Source organism: Amphiura filiformis, chromosome 6, assembly GCF_039555335.1.
Source record: "Amphiura filiformis chromosome 6, Afil_fr2py, whole genome shotgun sequence".
Classification (NCBI taxonomy): Eukaryota; Metazoa; Echinodermata; class Ophiuroidea; order Amphilepidida; family Amphiuridae; genus Amphiura; species Amphiura filiformis.
In genome coordinates this window covers 13,714,809-13,738,318 of record NC_092633.1, presented here as the reverse complement: position 1 = coordinate 13,738,318, position 23,510 = coordinate 13,714,809, and the positions used below count along the sequence as shown (strand labels likewise).

Genomic DNA, 23,510 nt, shown 5'->3' with positions numbered 1-23,510 from the left:
GTGGTCAAATTTTTTCAGCCCCCTCCCCCTTAGGAGGGTCAAAACTTTTAAGGGCCCCCATTTTGCACCAGGCCCGATGATAGGCCTAAGTGTTTGTGAACGGTACCTTAATATGCAAATTTTCCTGCTCGCTGCGCTCGCAACATAAACTTATAAAATGTTTTTAACATTTAAGGTTTGCAAATTGGGATCCAAAAAATTGCATCGTATGTTCAAAGGGGGGGGGGGCAGGGATGTGAGAGTTCCTCTTTTCAGCTGATTTCCTCGATCTTCATTTTGTTGCCAAAATTTACGCGTTTTTCTTTTATTTTCAGCCCATATTTGGCGTTTTTACCCTGATTTTACGCTGTTTATAGTGGTTTTCCTCGTTTTTGGTCTGTGGCCTCTCACACCCCTGGGGGGGGGGGGCAAAGATTTTTTGGCGGGCCGAGACTGTGGCAAGCAATTTTTGGCGGGCCGAGAGAGGGGGGCAAGTGATTTTTGGCACACATTCATGGGGCGCCTTTTTAAAAAGTCTTAGGAAAACAGTACGTTTGAAATTTCCCCCCCCCCCCCCCGGGGCTCATACGGTAATTATTACACAGCCCCTAAAGTTGAGTGCCTGATTGAGTGCCGACCATGAATGCAAATCGGCGAGCCCATCCGTACCGTAAAAAGGCGAAAGAGTTCTGAGCCCTGTGTGCCGATAATATTTTCGGTAACCACAGCAAACAGTCGATAGACGTAAGAAAGAAAACTAGTGTTTAAACCTGTAAATACCACTTATTTGTAATTAAATAAGCATCAGATTCATTTCCTTTGTGTAGGATTTATATTTTGCACATTTTATATTCTTTTTAGGACTGCTGCACGACTAGAAACTGACCTTCACTCCAGTTTACTGCGAGACGACAACAACAACAACTGAGTGACAGTCAACACAGAATCCTTGGTCAACACATCAAGCAATAGCAAGCTTAACAACTTGATTGCATACATTGCACACAGCGAAGTTCGGAGGCGTTCTCAAAATGAGCGTAAACAGCATTTTGAGCGAGATGGAGTGGGATGAGGGGCTAAAAGTCCCTGTCGCAAATCAGGACAATAAGATTTTGGAAGAAGATGTAAGTGAAAAGTTCTCTTTACTTTAGACTAGTTTTACTATAGAAAAAATATTAAATTTGTGTACATCGACATCGTGGAACATTCAACTACACTTTAGGTATGCCAGGTGAATTCAAATTTGCCATCAAACTGCATCATTTTATATATCAAATTAAAGCCCTTGAGTAAAGAAAGCCAAAACTAAAAACCTTTTTTTCATAGCACTTTCCGTAGCAAAGTTACAGTACATCTTGTCAAAGTACAAAGATTGACTTTCATCAAAAAGATTCAGCTAGCAAAATTCCCCCAAAAAGCATTTCTGTGCCCGCGGCGGCGGTGGTGTTTCTAGATCTTAGTCTCATGTTGATAGCAGCTTTTTTAATGGAACTGCTATAATGAAAGACAAGTCAAAGATAAAGACAATTTATCGCGTCTGACGTCATCTGTCAATCAAACTCGAACACGGTTTGTTTACAAGTGTTGTGATGATGACTTGCTGAACGCAGATTTATAACCGGGCGCCGTATTATTAATTTTGCACCTTGAAACATGCAAACCATCTCAAAAGTTAGGTCTTTATAGTAGGAAACTTTCTTAACCGAAGGCACCATGTGCACAATGCCTAGAAAAGCTGCTTTTTGCCTTGTAAAAGTACGTAATTTTTTCGCCATTTGCTGCTATTCCTTTTCTCCGATCAGCACCAGATAGATCGGTCATCCTTTTACGCGCTGATTAACCCGTGTAAACCAATCAAGGATCGTAATTGACAGTGACATCAGATGCGATAAATTGTTTTTATCTCTGTCTTTAATTATAAATCCCTCTAAAATTCCATGTGCAAGTGACTTATCACCATAAAAAATCATATTTGGGTTAAGTGAAGTATAGACAACATATAGTCATATTTATGTAGGTTTCCTTGACCGGCCAGTTCTTTTATATTTCTATGTAAAATATATGTATTGTGTTCTAGGCGAATTTGGCTGACTAGCAAATGTGTTAATTAAGGTTTGCCTGGCATACCTATACACTTGTTACTCCGCGACTAATCATGGTAACTACATCGGCAGCATAACGCTACTCTCACTGGCGTCCATATTAGCGTAGGCTATCTGCGTATAACTGCTTACTACGCACAGCCACGCAAAGAGTATGTTCCACGATGTACACAAATTTGATAATTTTTCTATCGTCTTTATCCATGTTATCTGTTATGCCAAAAAAGGCAGGCGGCTTTATTTATACAAAAATACAAAACAAAATGTGGTGCAGGTGTGGACAATGGAATGACATTTCAACCATGCGACAAAGCAGGTAAAACTTGCTATCATAGTTTTTAGTGGAGGCAGTACAGTTTATTTTTTCTACAGGGTCAGAAATTTGGCGAGAATCCATTCTCGCAAAGATTCTCGTCAACAAAATTGCAAGAATCTACATTCACTCGGTCGGACATCCGGGAACATTGTCCCCTTCGTCCCCTTTGCACAAGCATGTGCATAGCAACCAGCTCGAGAAAGGGGAACTGCACATGCGCACACTGGTTTTACAAGGCTATTTCCTCTTTGTAACGTCGGTCCGACCAAGAGAATGGCGAGAATCCATGGATTCTTGCACAATTCCACTGGGGGAATCCAAATGGATTCTCGCACTTGGTTGCAAATTTCTGACCCTATTCTATGGTCGACATGGTCGAGGTAACCCGGGCGAGGTATGTGCTGGTGATCGGCAATCATGAAGAAGTGGCGAGGTCTCCTCCCATATGCGCCGACTGATGTGTAAACTGTCTCGTTGTCAAGACTGCTGATCAGCCAATCAGCGTGATTGTTTAATATCTCCATGTGTTTACACTCGTGTACTCAATATGCACAGCTCCGACATGGAAGAAATAAAAAAATGAACTGTTTTTTTGTCACCTTGATTGCAACTCCATGAAAGCCATTTTTGCACATACATTCACAACATTTGTGAAAACTCAAGTACCTTTTTAAGAATGACTTTTCAGCTTTTCCTATCACATAATCATGATATTAGGCCAAGTAAAATAAATAACATGATATCATTCCCACCCTTACTGATTTTCGGAGAATTGCAATTTTATTCTTTTATTGCTCCTTTTGTTTGTTTGTAAAATTGTTGTGATGAAAAGACATACAAAAACTAGAATCCGTGCAGAATAGAGCTGCTCGTTTTGTTAGTCAAGATTACGAGAGGGAGAGCAGTGTTACAAAAATGAAATCAGATCCGGAATGGGAGCCACTAGAAATTTGCAGAAAGACAGCGAGAATCACAATCTTCCAACAAGCACTGCTGGGTCGCCTCGCTATCCCAGTCCCACACTCATCAAGGCACACCAAGTTTACACAAATTAGAGCTAACAAAAACTGTTACAAGTTCTCCTTTATACCAAGGACATTGGTAGAGTGGAATGCTCTACCCGACAACATAACTTCAATAGAGGAGAAAGAAAAGTTCAAAGCAGCAATACAACAGCACTACGCAACCAAGAAAAAGTAACCAACCGTTCTGCAGCACTACTCCTTTTCAGCGTTAACAATTGCGTATACGCGTGCGACTTCAAACATGTGCATTGTGCAAACCTTGTGCAAAATAATATGTGTTGGACGGCTAGCAGTACGCTTAATTTGTAAAAGGAAATCTGGAAACATTATAAGGGCCTGCTTCCCCAATCCCCATCAAATGCATAAGCCACTAAGCCTGTTACCTGATTGATATATAACTTAGCCTGGAAAAAATTTGAGGGAAAAATAAAGTGACAACACCTCAGTTCTATCCTAACCACCTGAGCATAGACGAGTGAACAAATTCTGTAATGCTTTTGTTAATCAAATTACGATATCTATTAAACACTTACTCATGTGGACTTCATAGAAAATACATTTGTTCATTGTTTTGTTTTGTTTTTCCTTTTTTGTAGGTTCAAACCAAGCAGCGTGAGATTGTGCAGCTGCAGACAGAACTCGGCACAAGTGAAGATCGGGTATTTGCTATGTCAGAACACATGAAGAATGTACAGCAAGAACTGAATCAAACCCAGGTACTGCTACATGAACGTCGGTGTATGTTTGTATATTTTTGCACAAAGGAGGCCATATTAAATGGTAATGTTTTCAAACCTGCAACTGCATATAGTGTACACCCACATCCAACAGAGGACTGTCCACATTATTCTGTCGCATGCAGTGGACTAGAAATACGCTAGAAAGTATATCTAGACCTATAGTATAATAGACCTTGTACAACAATGGCTGGATCGGAATGCCCAAACCTGATGGATATTGGTTGGAATTTGAAAATCATCCACAGGGGGTGTGTGGATTTCAAATGCAATTGCCCAATGTACATCACCCATGATTTGGAAATGTGATGACAATTATGTTGATACTATAAGTTAAATTGATTCACACCATGGTCCTTTCAATACATAACAATTAACAATCACCTATGATTTGCACCATCAATACTTCAATATGCATGTATATCCATGCTTAAACGAGGTAATAACATGCTTTACATTAAGAGAAACGCTCAATTTTAATATTATTAATATTATTTTATGCAGCTGGCAATCCATTGTTTAAGAATTGTAGGTTTCTACCATCTAACTAGCATGTTACACAATTATGTAAACCCATTAAAAAGGTAAATCTAATTGGAGTGCCCATCTCTCTTTCATTGGCGATTGGGCCAGACTCCTCCATGTAATGTTGCTACAGGGGGATCGCTACACCTCCTCGACAGCAAGTCTGTTACCTTCCCAGCATTTAAGAATGCCGGTACCCATCTATACACCTGGGTGAAGAGGAGTAATCAAGATAAAGCACCTTACACAGGGCACAACATGATGGCATCGCCGGGGCTCGAACCCGCAACCTTCCGATTATGAGTCAGAGCTTGTTCCGCTCGGCCACCGTGCTCCCACCGTGTAAACCCATTAAAGAGTATATTAAAGTTATTTTCACCAGGAAAGAAATGTCTATTCTTTTTTTTTCTAACCTCAGAACCTATGTCGTGCTAGAGGCAATGAAATTGACACTGAGGATCACATGAAGTTGGTAGCCCAAAGAGAGGGAGGACGACTGAAACAAGAGATCCTACGGCTAGAAAATGATCTTGCAGATTTAAAGGAAAGGAAAAATATGCATGAGGTGAGTATAATGGTTATATTTATGAAGAGCTTGGCAGAGTTAATGTGTACATCATTTATTCACTGCATGTAGGTTAGGGTGTGCCTTCGATGTATTTCATTACTTGTGATGCAGGAGGTACACTGGAACCCTAATTTATTTATTTTTATCACCCAGGCTTTAGCCATAAAGGGGAATCTTATAGTGGTGTATTCATTCTGTGTGTGAATGTGTATGTATTTTTTCAACTTTTTTTTCAATATATATATATTTTTTTTCTACTTCTGCAGTATGGTACTTGTGATTTATCACTTGTGCAGAGGCAGACTTTGGTGACTCATAAATATATAGTTAAATCTTTTCACCAATCTATGGGGAAAAAACTGTGCACAAATCTATTCCCACCAAATTTATCCCCATCTGTCAGATTTAAAGTAGGCAACCTACACCATGTCAGGAATGTGATTGATTTTCCTAGACTTTTTTAAAAGTCTAGGATTATAGTTATGTGAAAAATCTAAACATTTTGCCTTTGGAACTGATCGAGGTCCAAAACAAAAAGGTTAGATTTTTCACAATGCCCGACGTATATAACTGATGCAAAGTTATTAAACAAATTCATAACCGTCATTTTTAACACATCTTTTCTATATTTTGCCCTTCAAAAGTCGAACAGGCTAAAACGAACTTACCAATTACAGCACTGTGCGCACAGATGTGCACAAGCGGAAGTCATTGTACTGCGTAAGCACACACGGAGGTCATTGATGAATATCAATAACCTCCACGCTGGTATGCGTATATCATCTAACAAGCAATTTGATTGGGATGCACATATGGTGTGATACGCGGAGGTCATGAATAAATATTAAAATATGCTCGCTTGACTGCTTTTACCAGCTTGGTGTTCGTATAGCTTTGTTTTTGTCCATTAGTGTTAGTTGATATATAATTGAGTCCCTGCATTCATATAACTGTAATCTTGTTTAAATTGAGTAATGTTAGATTTCCTAAACAAATAACTGCAGCTGCATGTTCCCTGGATCTTTATGGAATTACTTGTAAAGTGAATCTTTGAGTTATATTCTTATAATTATTACACACTGTAAATAACAATTTAATCATATTTACAGAATACTATATTCAAAAACACTCAGAAGTTAGAGGAGTTGAAATCACAGTTAAATTGGGACCAGCAAGCACTGGAGGCATGGCTGGAAGAGTCTGCCCGAAAAGATGAGGATTCCATGACCCTGCAGAAGTACACAAAAATGGATGATGCCAAAATTAAGGTATGAGAAGTGTGCACTATATAAATGAAAATTGATTCACTGCTAGTACATGCATATAATAGTGATAATAATGCCAGGTTCATTTGGGGTATATGATTTCTAAAACAATAAGAGCCACAGTCTCGTACAACTATTTCAAATCTCTGGGGAAACAACAGGTCTGTGATTATGAACATTTGTGATGCAAAATGAGTTGTTTGTTGAATGAAAAATTCAGATTTCAATTTCATTCTTGTGCAATTTTTCTGAGTTTCATTTGTCTGAAAACTTGGTCACAATTGTACTTGTCAAACGGTTCCAGAGATATGTGCAGAACAATGAAATTGAAAGGAAGCTGAAAAGAATACTGTCATTGGCTGTATCTCAAAAGCAATTAGCGACAAACAATTCATTTAGCTTGAACACATCACATTTGACCCACGATGAAGCCCTTCTCTATTCCTGATTAGGTCAGCAACTGTGCAGGTTTGACACGCCTATAACACATGAAACGCCTGTTTACCCCCCCCCCCTCCTACACATGAACAGTCTGCAGTTCTTACACAGTGTGTGGAAATAATATTAGGAGAATTTGATGTCAATATTTCTATGAAACACTTCAAACAATATAATGGGTTTTTGAGCTGAAATGAAAACATGAAATATCTGACTATTTATAATACTGGTACATTGAGAATTAACGACAAATCTAGATGGGTTGAGGAATCTGAAAATGAAAACAAAAGGGATATTTGATTTGTGGGTGGGTGTGTGTGTTTGACCAATTTGAAATCAAGTTCTCATCAAGGGCATTTGATATGAAAACGGCATAGAAGCCAGTGCAATGGTTTTAGTTGTTTTGAAGCCGGTGTCCGTCTAGCTAACTCGTGTGAAGACTAAATTATGGGCAAGTTGAACTTTACGCAATACATTAGCTTGGTGAGATTCATGAATGGAACCCCGATTCATTTTAAACACTAGGAATTAAGTCTTCGAATGGAGAGGCTCACCGATGAATCCAACAAGAAGCGCAAGAATCTAGACCATGAAATGACGGAGACGCTGACAGCCCAGTTGGAACTGGACAAGACAGCAGAGGAATTTCGCAAAGCCCATAATGACCGGCAAGAATTGATCCGCCAGTGGGAGGCAACCATTGAGCAGATGCAAAGAAGAGATAAAGAAATGGATGTTCTTGCCAATGTAAGTAATATTTAAGCAATGACATATTCTGTAAAACTGCACACCCTAAGTTAGCATTATTTTCACTGACATGGTTGAGAAACATGATGATAGTATGCCTAAGTTTTACACCCACTTTTACAGCTTGTTTGATATAATGCTTATGTAAATAACAATGATCTGACCTGAGAGCCTCTAAGTTGGTTATTTCTTCAGCAGTAAAACCCTCTCTTGGTTTTGCACAATTCATGACAGTACAATTCGCAAATCCTTGGGCCTAAATTAAATTAATCCTATCATTATTTTCCATTTCATGAATCATCAATCATTCATTTCTGTGCTTCAATCCAGGATCTTGCCCAAGTCAAATCTAATGTGCGACAACATGAAGAAACTGTGAAGGAGAAGCAGCAGTTCTTGGATTCTGAAATGGAGAACAACCAGGAGGAGCAGAAGAAGATCCAGGCCACCGATCGCCTTGCTGCCAAACTCAGGCTGGACTACCAGGGCAATGAAACACAAAGAATACAGTTTCAGGATGAGGTAGGTGTCAAGGCAAAGAGTTGGGATAGAATGTTTCTTATACGGACTGTATGAAGGGATTCAAATATTACAACTTTTTACCACAGTAAGCATTTTGAGAGAAAAGCACATTTTTCTCAAAATGAAAATGTCACATATTACACACATGGAAAAGTAATGTCATAATCTCTGCCTTGTTTCAGACATTGGCATGGTTTAAGCATTTTGTTTTGCTGAAGGGGCATACTTTATTTTTTTGTACCCTTTCAGTTGTGATTTTTTCATCTGAAGGGGTATAAAACATTTCCCAGAGGGTATTTTTTTTTTTTTTTAACTCTATTTTAATTTGTCTCTCAATTTCACTGAATTGTTGACCCAAATTTTGTTTCGCCAGGATGCTCAAGAATAAAAAAAAGGGTATATGTTTGTTGTCATCACTACCAGATGAAAATATCTGTTTTTTCTATATCAAATCACTGCATCACTGGACATGTACGTTTTCAAGATTTTGGGCGCGTTGGAGTTATCATTGCATTTGAAGGGGTACGGAATGTGTGAGAATGCTTAAATATGTATGATTTGTGCGTAAATCCTGCTCAATGGCCCACTTTCTGATGTTAGAACTTACTCCATAGCTCAGCTTATGGAGCAACCATTAATAAGATTCTTTATCAGAGGCAATTTTCAGGAAGCGGTGTCCGCCTGCTCTTACTGAGAACTAGGTCACTAGACACTATGCAGCTTGATCAGAGAATGAGGTACCAATATGATGATGAAGTGATTTAATTAGCCAATCAGAACCCCACTTCTGTGTTGATGCTGTAAACAGCGCCAAATCCAAAGACCACTGAAGAGCCTTGTCAAAAACTAATACAAGATGTCATCAACTTGGTCTTGGCAAGGTCCTGCATTATAAATAACAATTGGGTTTCACATTGCACATTATTCACCCATTGCATGGTTCCGCCATATGCAAGGAGAGTCTCGATCTGGCAGCATGCATGAATAGGAATTGAACCAGTCATATAACATTGCTTAAAGTTATGTAATACTTCCTTTCATGTCTACTGCCAGTTTCTTTAGGTGATTGATGTTGGAGAATTGGTTTATTTGTTGATTATCTTTCTTATGGCTTTTTCCCCCTTCTCAGTTGGAAACCCTTAAATTCACAGTAGAGAGAACAGCTACAGATCTAGAAGCTATGAGAAGACAGGCAAATGAGCTCAGGAAAGAAGTGGATGAGAAGAAAGATAAGTAAGTATAAAAGGTTCCACAAGGTCTTAATGAAATATGGCCTACAGTAAGACTTTCAATTGAATGAACACAACAGTATGTGGGCAGGGCTTCAATACTGATCAAATCAATCAAGACATTGGAAATACCAACCAATCTGTGAGAGTTGCATTCACTTCCGTGTTACGCAGTGTTGGAGAGCATCGTCATGCTGTGTTCATTCAATTCAAATTCCTGCTATAGTCAGCTGATTTGGTGTAATTTACCATGTATGCTACTCATTATTCATCTATACTTTTGATACACTCAAATAGGTGAACCTGGTTTCATTACAAATTGACATCAAAAGATTCTTGTAAAACATCAATGGGATCCACATGGATGCGGGTAAACATCAAGTTTACATGAAGAAAAATTTGTTCTTGTGAAGTGCTGTGTTAATATCGCATATAATACACTTCATTTTTGAACCTTGAAAATGTAGAATTATGGTCTCATTTACTTCAGTCATTAATATATTGTACGATAATATACTGATTCAATATATTAATGAACCATTTTCCTGATGATGAAACCACATGCATATATGCTAAAAATACCATTGAAAAATTCTATTCTGCTAGTGACTGTATACTCTGATACACCATCGTAATAAACTGAGCCTGTATTCAAAAGTTGAAATGATAAAGTATGGTTATCAGTCACATATCTAATCAAGTGCTATCTATTCTTGTTCATTTGTATTGTTTTACTGATAATCTATGTTTATATATTTCTTTTATGAACAGAGTTGAAGCAGCCAAAGATCACAGAGACAACTTGAATGAGAAATTAAAGGCTACCGCCAATGCTCAGCTGAGTGCTGAAGAGAGGGCAGCTATTATGGATGGCATGCTGGGAGATGAAGAGGAAGGTCTCAAGCTGCTAGATCAGGAGCTGAAACATCTTAGGTAAGCAATGAGGGGAAACTTCACATTATTATACTTAAATTTAGAATGTTATAAAAGAGACAAAAAGAGAGAGAGAAAGGAAAGAGGGACAGGGAGAGAGTGGAGCTAATTAGAGAGGGATAGGAGAAAATGAACAATATAGATCGTTTGTTTGCATTAGGGAGTTCTTACAATTATTACATTTTTTGTTTTATTGTGTTTCATTATTTGTTCCTATTCCATGCCAGGGATCAGGCAAAACTCCTGTTGGTCTTGATGTTTATATTTTTATGCTTCATTTGTTTATAAAGGCGATGAATAATATATAGACACTTTTGTCTAACTATAATGTTCTTTAAATAACAACACTGAAACAAGATACAAGGAGGTAGGAGTTCACTTTGTAAGGAATATGCAACAAAGTTCAAATACATACAGCTTTTAAACAATCTAGCATATTCTTCAGATATTGCCTTCATCATGTTAATTTACAGAGAGTTACAATACAAGAAGTCCCAAGAGCTATACGAGGCTCGCACAACAGAGAAAAACAGCTTGGCATCGATCCAGGGAGGTCGTGCAGCTAGCCGCAATCTCACCAGCAGAATAAATAAGCTAGATCATGACTCTCTGAAGCAACAAGAGATCATCTATAATCAAGACTTCACTATTCAGCAACTTGAGAGGAAGATAGCTCGTATACAAGGAGAGCGTAGCACTGAGGAGATGGATGCCCTTAATGCTAGAATCAAAGAATTGACTGCTATTATGGATGAGAGAAATAACACACATAATCTACTTAGCACACAATTGAAAAGGTTACAGGTAAGCTCAACTATTTATTTATTGAAATTTTTAAACAGTACTATTGAAAGGTACTCTAAAAATCCAATAACATTATTTCATGTGCATCAAGCAAGGTATGCGTAAACATGGTGCAGTGGTGTATATTTTAGCACAAATTGGCTGGTTATGTAATATGACAACAAAGTTGACTAATCTTATAGGTTTTCTTTGGACAATTATATAATGTACATACACTACAGTTTCTGGCAGAGAAGAACAGCAGTTGTTTAAATTTTGAGAGCGTACAGAGCGTAAACAGGGAAGTGGGGTTTTGATTATCTGAATCAATCGTCTGACAATCGTCGATAATCGGGGAAGTGGGGTTTTGATTATCTGAATCAATCGTCTGACAATCGTCGATAATTGGATGGGCCGATTATGTGTCAACATGTTGGTTGGCACAGATCGGCGCCCATGAAGGGAACACAAAGCTTATGTATGTTGTTGATTAACAGGATGCTCGTGATCAATCTGAGTAAGGGACTGCTGTTCTTCTCTGGAACAGAGTTTAGAGTGATATGGTAGTGCAACACATTATAACTTTTGTTCCCGCATGAGATAACAACAAGAAAGCGAAACTCAAAACTACAAGTGCCCTTGTATAAAGTGAAAACAGAAAGAAAATTGAGTAATTCTTAATGGATAAATGTTGATGTGTTTATAGGATGACATAAGGAGAGTGAAGCGAGAACTTGACAAGACAGGCTCCGAGAAAGCCGATCTCACTAGCAAGATAGAGGAACTGAACCTGCACAATGATAGCTCACAGAGAGAATTGACCAGACTTGTCCGGGCCAAACAAGATAAGATGGTAGATGAGAACATACTGAAGCTGGAGATCAAACGTCTTAGAGACATCCTCAATTCAAAGGCTGATGAGGTCCTCAATCTTGAAAAGAGAAGGCTACAGTTGGAAACGGTAAGTAGTTGTTGGTTTGTTCTGTTTAACCTCTTTGTTTCTCTGTGTCCTGCTCTGCCAATGCTAGTATAAGTAGAAGTCACTGACATATATATATGCAGTTTTCAGTATAGAGAAAACATTTGGAAATAAGCTTTAAAATGACACCAATCTCATGTATAGCATAAATAATTTTCAAGATGGGAATGATTTTGTGAAGAATTTCTTGATAATTTTGCTTCATTGTGTAGTTTTTATGTAGAGAACAACCCAAAAGTTTAATGACGCCCTATAAACAAAAGTCCTTTCATTAGAGAGGAGAGGGTGAAAAGTTCATTATTATGTTTCCAAACGTTGGTCAAAGTTGACCTTTTGGGTTGGTATTGTGAATGTTTCACACTTACTTTTCAGGAAGGGAGAGTGGGGGTCAGCTTCCTAGTGAACAGACTTCTGTTTATAGGACACACACCTTTGGTTTGCTCCCATACACATGAGTGAATGGGATAGTATTATCCCCCACTCAGTAATTGTGAAAATACAAACTTGTGGGGAAATATGAATGTCCCTGTTCAGTCTTCACTTCTCATTCATCTTTTCTTATAAATAATGTACAAACACCTCATTGTAAATCACAAGTGCACATCAACATTGAAGACATCACAATGTTTTCTGATTGAATAATTTACAGACTATTCTCATACTTGATTTATGAAAGGTTTCCCATTATTGTTAATTACATTATTAGGCCATGAAAGAACGTCGTCAAGAGATCAATATCCACAAAGAAATGCTTCAAGCGCAACTCAAAGGGGCAGAGGAGGAGAGAAGTACCGTCAGTAGTGAATTGCATGAGAGAATCAGCAAAATTGATAAACTACGAAAGAGGTATGTTTGTAAAGTATGGTGCATTGTCTACAATCAAGGAGTAATGAACCATTTGGATTGGTCGCTTTATAAAGAATGAAAATAAAGACAGGAAATCTATAGATCTTTTGGTCCATCCAGTAGTTTACTATGAAAGTCTTACCAGATCATGTGATCTTAGTCACATTTGGGGTATCCATCTTGCTGCTTGAAATGACAGTTTGAGCATTGTCTTATCCTGATATAATTTGAGTATTGGGTATATAAATATATAGAGCTCTGAACTTATCTCTTCCATTGTTTTTTGTAGAACTAAAGAAGCAAATACAGCTATGTTGGGAAACATAATTCCATCTAAATCAAGTGATTATTGAGTTGGTAATTAGATTAGTACTGCATGAATATATATCGTTAGTGTTTTTTTGTTTTGTTTATTGTTTTATCTTTCCCCATTCTTGTAGGTATGAGATATTAATGATATCTATGGCACCTCCTGAAGGTGAAGAAGACAGATCCCAGGCATACTTTGTCATCAGGGTGAGTAAATACAATATACAACTTTTAATTTTAATACTTGCCAAAGTTACCACTAATTAATGGAATGCTTTTCCATAGAAGTTAACATTTACTACTCTTTATAGAGGATTTCAGATTTAGCACACATCTTCATGGACCACAAACTTGGTGATGTTTGTAGCTAAAATTTTGAATATTGCTCTTTTCTTGTTGAAAATTGACTGTATCCATTATGCAGCACTCCCTTCTTGTACTGGAGATTACATATACGTTAACTTTCTGAAAATGTAAGAATCCATTGATTCTCACCTATTGTATGCTTGTCAAAAATTCTGACCAAGAATAATCCTGTAAAACACAATTTCTTGTTAACAGGCAGCACAAGAGAAAGAGGAGCTTCAGAGGCATGGAGATGAGCTTGATGCCAAGATACGCAAAGCAGAGAAAGAAATCAAGGCATTAGAGAACACATTAAGATTAATGAATGGACGTAATGAACAATATAGGAAAAGCTTCAACAAAGTCACTGAAACAAGTAAGTTACAATGTATGTAACATCTTAATACTAATAACGGCGTGTCCGTCCGTCCATCCGTCCGCGCGCTATCGCGTTCGCGTTCACGCGGTGCACTATCGCGTGCTCACGGTGCACTTTCGCGGAGTATCAACGGGAGTGTGCGCGGAAAAGCATTACAGTGTGACTAACAGGTGCATCTCATCGGACCAATAATTATAGGCCTTATTTTCAACACATATTTCAATATCGAACACGTGCATACACCAAACACGTGCATATAGGCCTATTTCAGCAGAACATGACTATTTCCGGAATTCTCCAGAATGGTTAACATAAAAATTATCCGTTGTGGTAAGACCTGTAACCGTTTTTGCGTTCACGTTTCTCGCGATTGATTTCATTACTTTAGTAACGGCCTATAGCCACGTCCAGATACTAATTTCGGTTTCTCTAAATGTGGTAACAGGGCAGGGCTTGGAAGAGGCGAATGATGGGTTTCCAGATGATGGGTAGGCCTACCGAACTACCGAAGTAAGCAATAAGCATCACACCTACAAAACAAACAAGAGTTGATTAAGTTGTGTCAAGTTGGTCTTGATCATTGAGAGACGCATTTCATAGTAGTTTAAAAAGTCAGGGTAGGTATATGGGTAACGGGTTTGGGTAATTAGAAATAGGCCAATCACAAGAAGCGCCCGACCCGAGAACCGCGCAATCTAGTATTATACTAATCTTGGGAATAGTCAATTAGTACAAAGAATCATTAGTCTGAAAAGGGTTATGGGTAGGGGTTAGGACATTTTATGTTAGGATATGGGTTAGGGTAAGTGTTAGGATAGTTAGGTTAGGGTTAGGGTTATGATTAGGTTAGGGTTACGATTAGGATTAGGTCTTAGGTTCTAGGTTAGAGTTAGAGTGGTGTGAAGGGTTAGGATTTATAACTTGTTTAAGTTACTGGGTTATTGAGCTAATGACCCTTTGGACCATCAACCTGTAACCTAATCTCCAATTGTTGGACCCTTGTAACTGGCTGGTCTGGTGGGCACAGACCATTATTTCATGATACCACTCGAAAGTGCATCGATGTATTAACCTGTGGTAGGAGCTTGATTGTTAAGTTCTGATGATGGAAAGTTTTGTGTAATATATTATTTTCCTTTCTGTTCATAGATTTTACAAGTGAATTGTTTATATCAATGGGCTTAATTTATTATCAAGGCAAATTGGAACCTTTTCTTCATCTCCACTGCTTTTCTTTCTCTTCTCTCTTTCTCCTCTATATCCCATTCTCAGCTGTCTTACTCTCCAGTCTGTCCTCCTTCCTCTCCTCTCTCATTTTTGTTAAATAAACTTTATTTAAGATGGGTGACCTGACAGCCTCATCCCCCCCCCCACACACTTTTTAGCATCAGAAGAAAGCTCATAGTTTTCTCATAATTGCGGTGAAATTTTATGCTTAAAATATATTCCATTTAGATTTTATGAATGAAAAAGTAATAGCCTCATCCATGTGGTTTTACACACATACCATTCTATGGGCTGTTTTGAAACATATTTTTACTTCCAATATCAAAACGGTTAGTGCAATTTACCTCAAAATTTGGCCAATTTCCAGGCCTCAATGTGAGGTACAAAACACAATATGAAAAAATCTGACTACTTAACCTTTAAGCAGCTCGCTTTTACAATAGTAACATCTTAATGAATTGATGTTTGCTAGTTCAATTATTTTTCTCTGTATGCTTGCATTCATTTAAAGGTGAAGAATATGAAGAGAAGCAGCATCTTGAAGAGCAGTTACGGGCAGCCATGGATAAGTACAAGTATAAGAGACGTCAGATACGGGAGCTGCAAGAAGATTTGCAGACCATGAGTAATACAATGGAGAACCTAAATAGGGATGAAAGTGCCTACACAGAAATGATACAGGAGAAAGAGGTAGGTCAACTGCAATATTATTGTTGAGATGATGATGGCAAGCTTAATCAGCTACTGGGACATGTGACTACATATATAATCTACATTAGCTTCCAGATAAGATCGGCACTCTCTTGGTCTGGTCAACATACATGCCATGTTAATTACCTACATAGGCCAGGTTTTTTTGTCCTACATGAGAGCAGTTCTGTGCCGAATGAAGCTGTGATGTATAATTGGCCAGTTAAATCACCAGTCTGTTGTTATGGAGCTAATCGGAACCCCACTTCTGTGTTTACGCTATCATACGTTCACTATGGTCAAGTGCCATTCTTCTGTGGAAGCTAGTGTATTATTGTTCCTATCAAGATCATCCAAAAATGCAGTCAATATGATGTGTTCTGCCATCCAGTTGTCTTGCCATGAGTTGAAATCTTAGCTTTCCTATCCTTCCAATAAAATGTTAATAGATGGGTATGAGAGTTGCAGATGCTTTAATGCAAAGTATAGGAGCTTGCCAAATTTCAGAGTTTTTCAGACTTTATTTATCTGTGGTCATTCACACCTAATAGATTCCAAACTTTATGAACAGACAAGAAAACACATGCACCAAACTCTATATCATATTATTATTATCAGCATGCTTTATATACTTACAAATATGAAAAAAATTGTGATTTCAGAACAAACAGAAGCAGCTATCCAAAGAAGTAGAGGAACAAGGATCTAAAATAGAACGCGTATCCAAGCAACTAGCTAGGTATGCCCGTGATATAAGGTCTGCAAAGAGAATCAAAGGAGAGTCACATGAAGAGGTATGTAATGCTAATGACTAAACAGGACATACAGTGATATTATTGTGGAAATTTGTTAGCCTAATTCATTTAAGAACTGAGCAATGAATATAAATAGGTCATTTTAAATGATATGAGCTCATGCTTTTTCATGACATGACATGAAAACTTTTTCCAATCGCTTGTCTTGAGCAGAAAGAATGTCACAGGTTGATTTTCAATTTATGCTTATCACAAGCAGTATGGGGCTTATAATGCATGCATTATTGAAACTTGTATGGTATACTCAGAGTGTTAACCCGGAGACATGTCACAATTTTGATGCAGTGAAAATACAATTTGGTGCAAGAGAATGTATACATTTTGGCCAAAGTTGAACCATTTTTGATTGATTTACCTTGATTTGCTGATGCTAATATAAAGAATTAAAGATGTTATTAGATTATCACAACTTTAACAGGGATTTTGGTCAAGTATGTACTTATTAGTGGTGATAGCTACAAATACCAATAAATATTATGTTGACTTTGCAGCGTGATTTTGATCTGAGAGAGTTGCGAGACTTCAACAAGTCCACCATGAAGCAAATTGGAGAGGTGGTTCATAACTATCCTGACATTGCACCTGGTGCACACATGTTCTTCTCACAGGTGAGCAAAAATCTACAAACAAAATGAAACAGAATTTGTCTTTGTTAGATTGCACTATATTTGCTGGATGTGTTTGTGGGGAGGGCAACATACACAATCACTTTACATGCAGGGTTGCTGATGTAGTAGTCAGCCTATGGACCTTTTCAGCAGCTGATTGGAAAACTTTGGATATTAGTTCAGAAAAATGTCAGCAAAAACGCCACAACCAATCACACACTGGCAATAGCATTTTCGAAGAGTGCATGGCATGTTACGATTCTTCACACCAATCATGTATGTGTTGCCCCTAGACACTGCATATTGACTGACAACTGCATGGTTGAATACCCAAATATATATTGGTTTTTTTGATGGTCCGTGTGATCTGGGTTTTTCGTAACAGTCCTCCTGAAATGTCTATGGCCTGTGTTATTTTTTGTAACATCAAAGAATCACTCTGGTATGCATTGGTAAGCTAGTAATTAATTAACTAATTAAACATATTTCTCTTTTATCCAGGCTGGTCTGCCAGTACCTCCACCTCCTGGTTCCAGTAGCAGACACAGTTCCAGACCGGGATCATCATACAGTGCTACTAGTCCAAAGTAAGCTCATACAAATAACCATGATATTGCATCTTGATATTGATTTTACCTGTCTGAGAGATACATCTCTTCAATTTGGTGCAAATATCATGTGGTTCTGAATATCAGTGCAAAGAATTTTACAATAATATTGAGCATTTGAATTTGAGCATGAAACTTTAGTTTTGGAAATGTATAGAATTTTTTTTCTTCATAGTAAAATTTTGAGGTATAAAGTGGGCTTAATTACCAATGCAGACTTACACTAACTGTCATAGATAAGGCTGGTACAATTAAAGCGTAGTAAATTAGGCCAATTGGTCATAATTATGCAAGTCATCATAAAAAAAGTTAAAATATAATTCTTGCAAATTCAATAACATGCTAAATAAGAGTTTGCTGATATATATTACCCCTCGCATGTATACTCCCATAAGTTTTGTATTATACTGCCCTCTAGAGCCAAATCATGATTGCTGTTAACAAGCAGAATTTATACAAGTATGACTTTGGGAAATTGAATTTGATATTTGCATGAAGATGAGAGTGAATGATGGGTCGTGTTTAGTGTATCATGCTGAAATGCTTGTGTCCTGATGAGACCATTCCAAAGGAAACAGGCTTTTATAAGAGATATTCATTCTGGATTATATGGGGGAAGAAAAAGCAAAAAATACAGGATTGAAGATAAAGATATAAAAGTCACTGTAATTGTGTCAAGACTAGAGAACTCAAAAATCCAATTTTAACTTGTACATAATTAGAGTTTCAGCTGTCACAAAAGCTCTGGTAGAATATGAACTAAATGAGTAGAAAATACTCTTGATGCATAAAAGGATGCAACTAATTATTTTCTGGCAAAAGAGGTTATCATTACAGTTTGTCCACTCTGAAGTAGTGCGCAGTGCTGCGTCTCTGCTGCAGGTATGCTGTCTTCAAAGTCGGCACAATATAAAAGGCGTCTGCTGCTGGTACTTTGTACTTCAGAGTAGACTGACTGTAGTGCCTTTATTTTTGGTCATTTTGAATTTTGGTCACACATACCTTTGTTCATGAACCTGCTATGTTTTGTCTCATTCCCATTTACTAATGTTATTCATTATACCCAAATCTGATCAATTTCCTCCATCAATATTAATTTCATTTCAGAACTCCATCTTCTGTGCGTAGTACCACATCAAGTAGGGCCAGCAGTATGGCTCTCAAGACGGTGGACGTAGGAGGGTTAGGTGTCAGTGGCTCAGCTACGGATGTCACACCAGGACGTAGTCAGCGCTCATCAAGGCCAGCAAGCCAAACTAGTAGTAGAAGCAGTAGGACTGGTAGACGTTGATGCATTATCTTGGTCATAGCGTAGTAAAAAGCTCAACTTTCCATACCAATTATTTGGTAACAATATGTGTGTTATGTCTGTAATAATTGAGACTAGGGCTTTTGTATAATGAAGTCTGTAATTCTGTATTACAAGAGGATTTGCAACCTTTTTTGAAATTTAAAAATGAATTTCTAAAGATGTCATCTCTGCATTTAGTCCCTGAGAGAAACATAAACAAAGCAAATCACAAATTAATTTGACTTAATTTAGAGGAACATTATTCTATCAATAGAGGGAGTGTCAGATAGTGTGTGCTTTCAATTGATATTGAATTGTCACCATTATCACATATGCATTATGTTGTTTACAACTAAATATAGAAGCTTTTGGAAATCCAACCACAAAAACTGATTTCTGTGATAACTGATGGTGGAACTAGGTGCCGACAAACATTCAATAACAATAGATACTGCATGGCCTGGTTTCAGTAACTATGCCTAATTGGTTAACGTATTCTTCTGGAAACAAATGAACATTTGTGATACATCTGGTTGCAGTGGTTAAGTTTCATCTGTTATATGTTAGCAAATCAATATCCGCAAATCAATAATGTAAAAGATACATTTGACCCTGGGGGCACTTTAATATTATATGGATACAGGTGTAGGGCTGAGTCCAGTAAGGGGCATTCGGTGATAGCAAAATCTAAAAAATATGGGGTCATTGGGTGAGAGCACAATTTGGCGTTCTGTGAGAGCAAAATGTTAAAAATATGGGATCATTGGGTGAGAACATGACCTTTTTTTTAAATGGAACCTTTGGGTGAGAGCCAAAACAGTGCCACAGAAAGCTCGAACATTGAATTTCTAGTTCTAAATGGGTTCAAATTTCTGGGTTTTTTTCCAAAATGAGTAACAAAAGCAGTAATGAAGGAAAGTTGCTGTTCACATTGAAAAATAAGGGTCGATCTTTGGGTAGGTCAAGTAATAAAATTTTGATAAGCTTATGTACTAAATTCCTAGTTTCATAAAATTCTTTTATTTCAATAACAGAACGGTAAATTGTCAAGATTCAAAAAGTATGTAATGTCTGATATGGTCTTCAACATCATCAGTTATTTAGTTACATTTGGTTTTTATGTGTTAAAGTACCAAAAAAAAATCAGTTCCCGATGATACAGTTCTTTCAGGGACACTCTGTACATGTATTACAAAAATAGGTTTACCAAAGTGAATTTTGGAAATTCAACTGTCTGTCAAGCACAATAATAGATTTTTTTTTAAATAAATAAAGTATGTTACTTTATTAGTATATGCAAAGTCAACTTCCATTTTTCAAGAATGATTCCAAAAATAAATATGTGACCTCAGTGGGAAAAAACTAATAATTGCACATTTATTACTTTGAATGGAATACATTGGAAACCAACAACAGATTGCATGGCTGTATTGAAAACAATAACCTTATTCATTGTGTTGGAAACAATGGGCACAATAGCAAAATGCCACATTACGGAAATTAAGCACAGATTTGATTGAATTAAACACCATGCATTTTATTTATAATTGTGTTCAATGGGAATTAAATAGTCATGTGAGTCATGATAATACATAGCTGCCATTTTCTTCTTTTGAATCACACCCACAAGAATTTCAGAATGCACTCCATAAATCCCCCCATCGTGGTGCAGCTTCTGGTTTTTACATGGAAAAAAGGAATAAGTTGGACATTATTAGCAAATATATAAGATATATTGATTACTAAATTTGAAAATCAAATTTATGCAATGTTAACATTTTAATCCATACATGGTGAGCACAGTAGGCCAAGCAAGTCTGTGAAAATATTTTGTTTCTTGCTTAGATTTTTTTTAAAGTTGTTCTCGTGTTAAATTGGTTGCTTGCACTTAAGTCTATTTCTGCTTATGACATTTTTAAAGGACTATGTCAGTTATGATTAAAAATGTTTATTTTTACCAACGGAACTAATGTTTGTAAAAACAAAAGTGATGGTTACGAATTAGGATGACTTATTTTGCATCCGTCATTTCCAGGAAGCATGAAAAATCTACTGGTATAAATATTTAACTTCAGACCTCGGGATACCCCTCGGTTCCTAAGACAAATAAATATGTATACATTTTTCATAATTCCCTGTAACAACTGATGTGCTGTTTGTTTATAACTTTATTCATATCTAATGCCTTTCAACTAGTTGATTTTGTAAACTGTATTCAAAAATTGATTGCAGAGACATTCCAAAAGTTTTGAAATTATCAAGATAAAACACTGAACAAATTGTATAGTGTAAATATAACCAAGTCCATTTCCGTCCATTTTCTGTGCAAAAATTATGTATTTAAAAATGTACAATATGTAGATGCCTTTATTGAAGATATGACTGTAAAGTAATTTTGTGTATATATCAATTATTGTTAATAGATGACTTCACTATAATAAAGAATAAGCTCGAGTTATTTTGGAGTGCATTGCTTGCTCATTACTCTCCCTTCATGTGATAGTGATCTGGTCAACCTGTATCTTGAAGGCTTATCACTATTTATTTATTTTTACCAAGACATTTGGAAGATCTGAATAAAAAAGTGTGACCTGTTGATTGCCTCAAAACATCAGATTCTTCAAAATGTCTCTTAAGCCGTGTTCAGACGCAGGGTTTTACACCCGGCGGAAGGTTGGAGTAGGGTCGGAGGAAGGATGGGTCGGCGGAAGGTCGTGGGAAATGTCGGAGTAGTGCCAATGTGAACGCTAGTCGTGTTAAGCTACTCTGACCTTCCCATGACCAATTTACTCCTGACTTTTGTCAGGAGTAACACATAACACAACCTGGTGGGTTGTAGTAGCTGCCTGTGTGAACAAGTAAACACCCAGTTGGAGTAAGGTGCGCCTTTCACAACGAGCTGGTGACTTTTTGGCAGGTTTTTGGGAAAGATCACCATTTAAGTAAGATTGAAATCGTGCCTCGATGTGATTTTCATGCACTATTTCAGCTTTGTCATTCTATTTATCACTGAGCTACACGCTGTTGATGGGCAAACAGTGGTGATGCAAGTGGATAAAATCTGGCTGGTAGAAAATAAATGTTGAAAAAAAATATTAAAAAACACAAATTGCGGCTGACAAAAAAAGAAAAGAATTGTCAACACCAATTTGTTTTGACCAATAAATAAACTAATTTCGTTTGGGCATTTCGATGATACCCAAACATATTGGAACTTGTGCCACTAAGGTGTTGAAAGCCAGAACGTGTATGTAGTATTGCTACTTTACTTCCGGAAGTTACTCCAAGTAATCAATGGTTCCCTGCAAGGTCGGGTGTGAACGCTGCATGCGTGTGAAATTGGATCAATTCTTTGGTACGCTGGTGTAAATTTATGCCGACTAGTGCCCATGTCTGAACATGACTTTAGATTTGCTGTAGTAAAAAAAGTACAGCCACATTTTAAATAAATAAATAAAAGCCTTACAAAAAAATACAACAGTATCCCAACTTGACAATGTGGATGACGTGATAAGTTCAGCTATGCCTAATTGATTAACGTATTCTTCTGGAAACAAATGAACATTTGTGATACATCTGGTCCTAGTGGTTAAGTTTTCATCTGTTATGTAAAACAGATCAATATCCGCAAATCAATAATGTAAAAGATACATTTGACCCGGGCACTTTAATATGATACGGATATAAACTCCTCAACAAAAGTTTGGAAAAGTTTTTTGAAGCATCTATATCTCAGATTTTTAATTATTTGTGACATGTTCATATCGTGTTGCATATCAATGGATAGCTACTTTATCCTCCTTTAAAATGATACCACATTTGAAACAATCACCTCACAGCTGAGTACATGTCTTGTGAATGTAGTGGGGTCTCAAACAGAATGTGCCAAATTGACCATTATTTTGTGCAGCAAGCTGCAATCCCACATCTTCACAATCTGGGACCTAATGCAATCCTTCAAGATAACAATGCTCGTCCCCACAGACCCAGGGTAGTCAACAACTACCTACAGAATATGCGAGTAGAGAGAATGGAATGGTCTACCATCAGCCCAGATCTCAACCCGATTGAACACTTGTGGGACCAGCTTGGCGTGCTGTGCATGCCAGAGTAATCAATGCAACCACATTGAATGACCTGCGACGAATCCTGGTTGAAGAATGGAATGCCATCCTACAGCAACGTGTGACCAGGCTGGTAAGCAGCATGAGGAGAAGGTGCCTAGCTGTTGTTGCTGCGTATGG

The 23,510-nt window shown here is 37.4% G+C and overlaps 1 protein-coding gene across 1 annotated transcript; it reads left to right on the top strand.

The window, feature by feature from the left end:
• Positions 1 to 658: 658 nt before the first annotated feature.
• On the top strand, positions 659 to 19,479 carry LOC140155003 (coiled-coil domain-containing protein 39-like). The gene is made up of 19 exons (XM_072177673.1): positions 659 to 723; positions 841 to 1,103; positions 4,019 to 4,138; positions 5,103 to 5,249; positions 6,362 to 6,520; positions 7,481 to 7,702; positions 8,033 to 8,224; positions 9,354 to 9,457; positions 10,225 to 10,386; positions 10,860 to 11,190; positions 11,876 to 12,130; positions 12,855 to 12,994; positions 13,435 to 13,510; positions 13,865 to 14,024; positions 15,766 to 15,944; positions 16,607 to 16,738; positions 17,251 to 17,367; positions 17,869 to 17,954; positions 19,083 to 19,479. Exons 2-19 carry the CDS (start codon positions 1,011 to 1,013, stop codon positions 19,264 to 19,266), a joined length of 2,859 nt encoding a protein of 952 aa, XP_072033774.1. The 5' UTR covers positions 659 to 723; positions 841 to 1,010; the 3' UTR covers positions 19,267 to 19,479.
• Positions 19,480 to 23,510: the final 4,031 nt, after the last annotated feature.

Excerpts from the sequence above, each read along its gene's own strand:
- LOC140155003 (XM_072177673.1), top strand. The coding sequence starts at position 1,011 with ATGAGCGTAAACAGCATTTTGAGCGAGATGGAGTGGGATGAGGGGCTA. Across the intron at positions 8,225-9,353 it reads GAATACAGTTTCAGGATGAG|TTGGAAACCCTTAAATTCAC; the intron begins GTAGGTGTCAAG and ends CCCCCTTCTCAG. Across the intron at positions 12,131-12,854 it reads GAAGGCTACAGTTGGAAACG|GCCATGAAAGAACGTCGTCA; the intron begins GTAAGTAGTTGT and ends TTACATTATTAG.